This window comes from Haliaeetus leucocephalus, unplaced genomic scaffold (assembly GCF_000737465.1).
Source record: "Haliaeetus leucocephalus isolate CR32 unplaced genomic scaffold, Haliaeetus_leucocephalus-4.0 Scaffold175, whole genome shotgun sequence".
In the NCBI taxonomy this organism is placed as follows: Eukaryota; Metazoa; Chordata; class Aves; order Accipitriformes; family Accipitridae; genus Haliaeetus; species Haliaeetus leucocephalus.
The window spans coordinates 701798-704121 of record NW_010972611.1 but is presented as its reverse complement, the minus strand read 5'-3'; the positions used below and the strand labels follow the sequence as shown (position 1 = coordinate 704121).

Sequence of the window (2324 nt, the reverse complement as noted above, 5' to 3'; positions counted from 1 at the left end):
GCTTTGCATCTCAGCCCATGCAAGGGAGCCAAGTCCCAATGAGCTGGAGCTGATGGGGAAGAGGTTATCCAGAACATGGAGCAACATCCTGGGAGGATGGCGGCTGCTGAGCCTTGAAAGAGTGTAGATGTGTCTTGCTGCAAAACCCAGGCAAATCTGCAGCGTGCTTTTCAGCCCTGGTGACAAGTGCAGCGGTGTGGCATACCCGGTGGTCCCTTGCTGGTGTTGCTGGTCCAGCATTCTTCCCAGTGTGGTCACTGGATGGTTGTGATCTCAGCCCTGCTGTTGTCTGATCCTGGTGGGGAGAAGTGTCCCCCAAGCTTGGTCCCCCAAGGGTGGGTGAAGTGAAGCGGGCTGCATTTGAGTGCACCTGGAGAATGAACTGAATCAACAGTGGGGGTATTTAAAAAAAAAAAAAAAAATCAAAACCTGTTGAGTCATAAACTCAACAAACTTGACAGGGAAGCCGTATGATAAAGCCTCCCCAGAGCCTGTTGCACCAGGTTTTACAGGAACCAGCCAGATCTGGGACAGGCAGAAAATGCACTTAACTAACCCACACCCAGGGACTTCCCGGCTCATGGGCTGGACCAGTAGCAGTGGAGGAGGATGCTTCCCTTCAGACCATGTCTTTTAAGTCCTCTTGTGTGCCCTCAGGGTTGGAGCTTGGGCTGGAAATAGGAGACCCAGCTCTGCTTGGCCTCTCTGGCCTGGCTCTGGTTTTCTGCCTGTTTTGTGTACATAGGTGCATATGGGGCCTTCCTGTCCCCGGTGCTGGGAAGGAAACGCCTGGCAACTTCCAGGCAATGGCAGGAATTTTCTTGAGGGGCATTTACAGGTAGCTGTGGTGCTGCTGGGATGAGCGGAGGCTGCTGGTCTTGCTCCCCAAGTGCAGCTTCCCAGTTGCAGCTCCCTCATCCGGCAGCTTCTCCCTGGATGAAATGGACGTGGGGTCTGGGCGGGGGGCAGATGGGGAGATCCCCCATCCCTGCCAGGCTGGGCTGTGGGGTTTGCTGGGATGATCGGCATTGCAGGATACAAATGCCTTTGTTGGGCGTCCAGGGGGACTGACACTGTGCTTGTGCCCCCCTAGTTGTGCTCATTGGGGACTCCGGGGTGGGGAAGAGCAACCTGCTCTCACGCTTCACCCGCAATGAGTTCAACCTGGAGAGCAAGAGCACCATTGGGGTGGAGTTTGCTACGAGGAGCATCCAGGTGGACAACAAGACCGTGAAGGCTCAGATCTGGGACACGGCCGGGCAGGAGCGGTACCGGGCCATCACCTCGGCGTAAGTTTCCTTGCTCCCCACCTGTGTCCCTCACCCAGGGCCCTGCTGTGACCCTGTCCCCTCACTGTTCCCCAGGTACTACCGGGGGGCGGTGGGAGCTCTGCTCGTCTACGACATCGCCAAGTACCTGACATATGAGAACGCTGAGCGCTGGCTGAAGGAGCTGCAGGATCACGCTGATGCCAACATTGTCATCATGCTGGTGGGCAACAAGAGCGACCTGCGGCACCTGCGGGCCGTGCCCACCGATGAGGCCAGGAGCTTTGCAGGTATCTCCCCATCCTGCCCTGTCCTGTCCCATTCCAGGGTGGCTGTAGCTCACGGCACCCGCCTGAGCTCACCCTGTCCTTGCAGAGAAGAATGGGCTGTCCTTCCTTGAGACGTCTGCTCTGGACTCTACCAACGTGGAGACGGCTTTCCACAACATCCTCTCGGGTAAGGGGCAACCGGGAAAGTGGGGGACAGATGGAGATGGTTTTGGACATTGTGTCCTCCCAGGACCCGCTGGAGACCCTGACTGTATGTTCTGGGGTGGGTTCCTGCTCCCCTGGATGGGGAGATGTGGGCATTTGCACCCCTTGAGCTGTGTGTTTTGGGAGGGGACTGGTCCCCCACTGAAATATATACTTAAAGATTTTTTTTCCTTCTCTTCTTTCTCTTCTGGCAGAGATCTACCGCATCGTGTCACAGAGGCAGATCACTGGGCAGCCAGAGTCAGAGTTTGGCCCCACCACGACCATCGAGCCCATAAGGGTGCTACCCACGCAGCAGGAGGGCAGGCAGGCGCCCTGCTGCCAGAACATCTGAGCCCCCTGGGGTGCCCCCACCCTGACATGCCCCCTCCCACCATCCAGCACATGGTGGCATCATGTTTCTCACCCTCTACCTCTGCTTGCTGCAGCCCCCCAGAACAAGGCGGGCTGTTGGCTGCTTCTGCGCGGCTGCTCTTGTGTGCACCATCATGCTGCCTGTGTGCTGCTCTCCCTGTGTTTTTATGCAGGACCTACACAAATGGGGGGGGGGGGGGGGCAACAC

The 2324-nt window shown here is 57.5% G+C and overlaps 1 protein-coding gene across 1 annotated transcript; it reads left to right on the top strand.

The window, feature by feature from the left end:
- The first annotated feature begins 580 nt into the window (after nt 1–580).
- LOC104829735 (ras-related protein Rab-11A-like) lies at nt 581–2096 on the top strand. Its single transcript, XM_010564182.1, has 6 exons — nt 581–628; nt 746–803; nt 1094–1289; nt 1365–1558; nt 1644–1724; nt 1957–2096. The coding sequence occupies exons 1-6, from the start codon at nt 581–583 to the stop codon at nt 2094–2096; spliced, it is 717 nt and encodes a 238-aa protein (XP_010562484.1).
- The last annotated feature ends 228 nt before the right edge of the window (nt 2097–2324 follow it).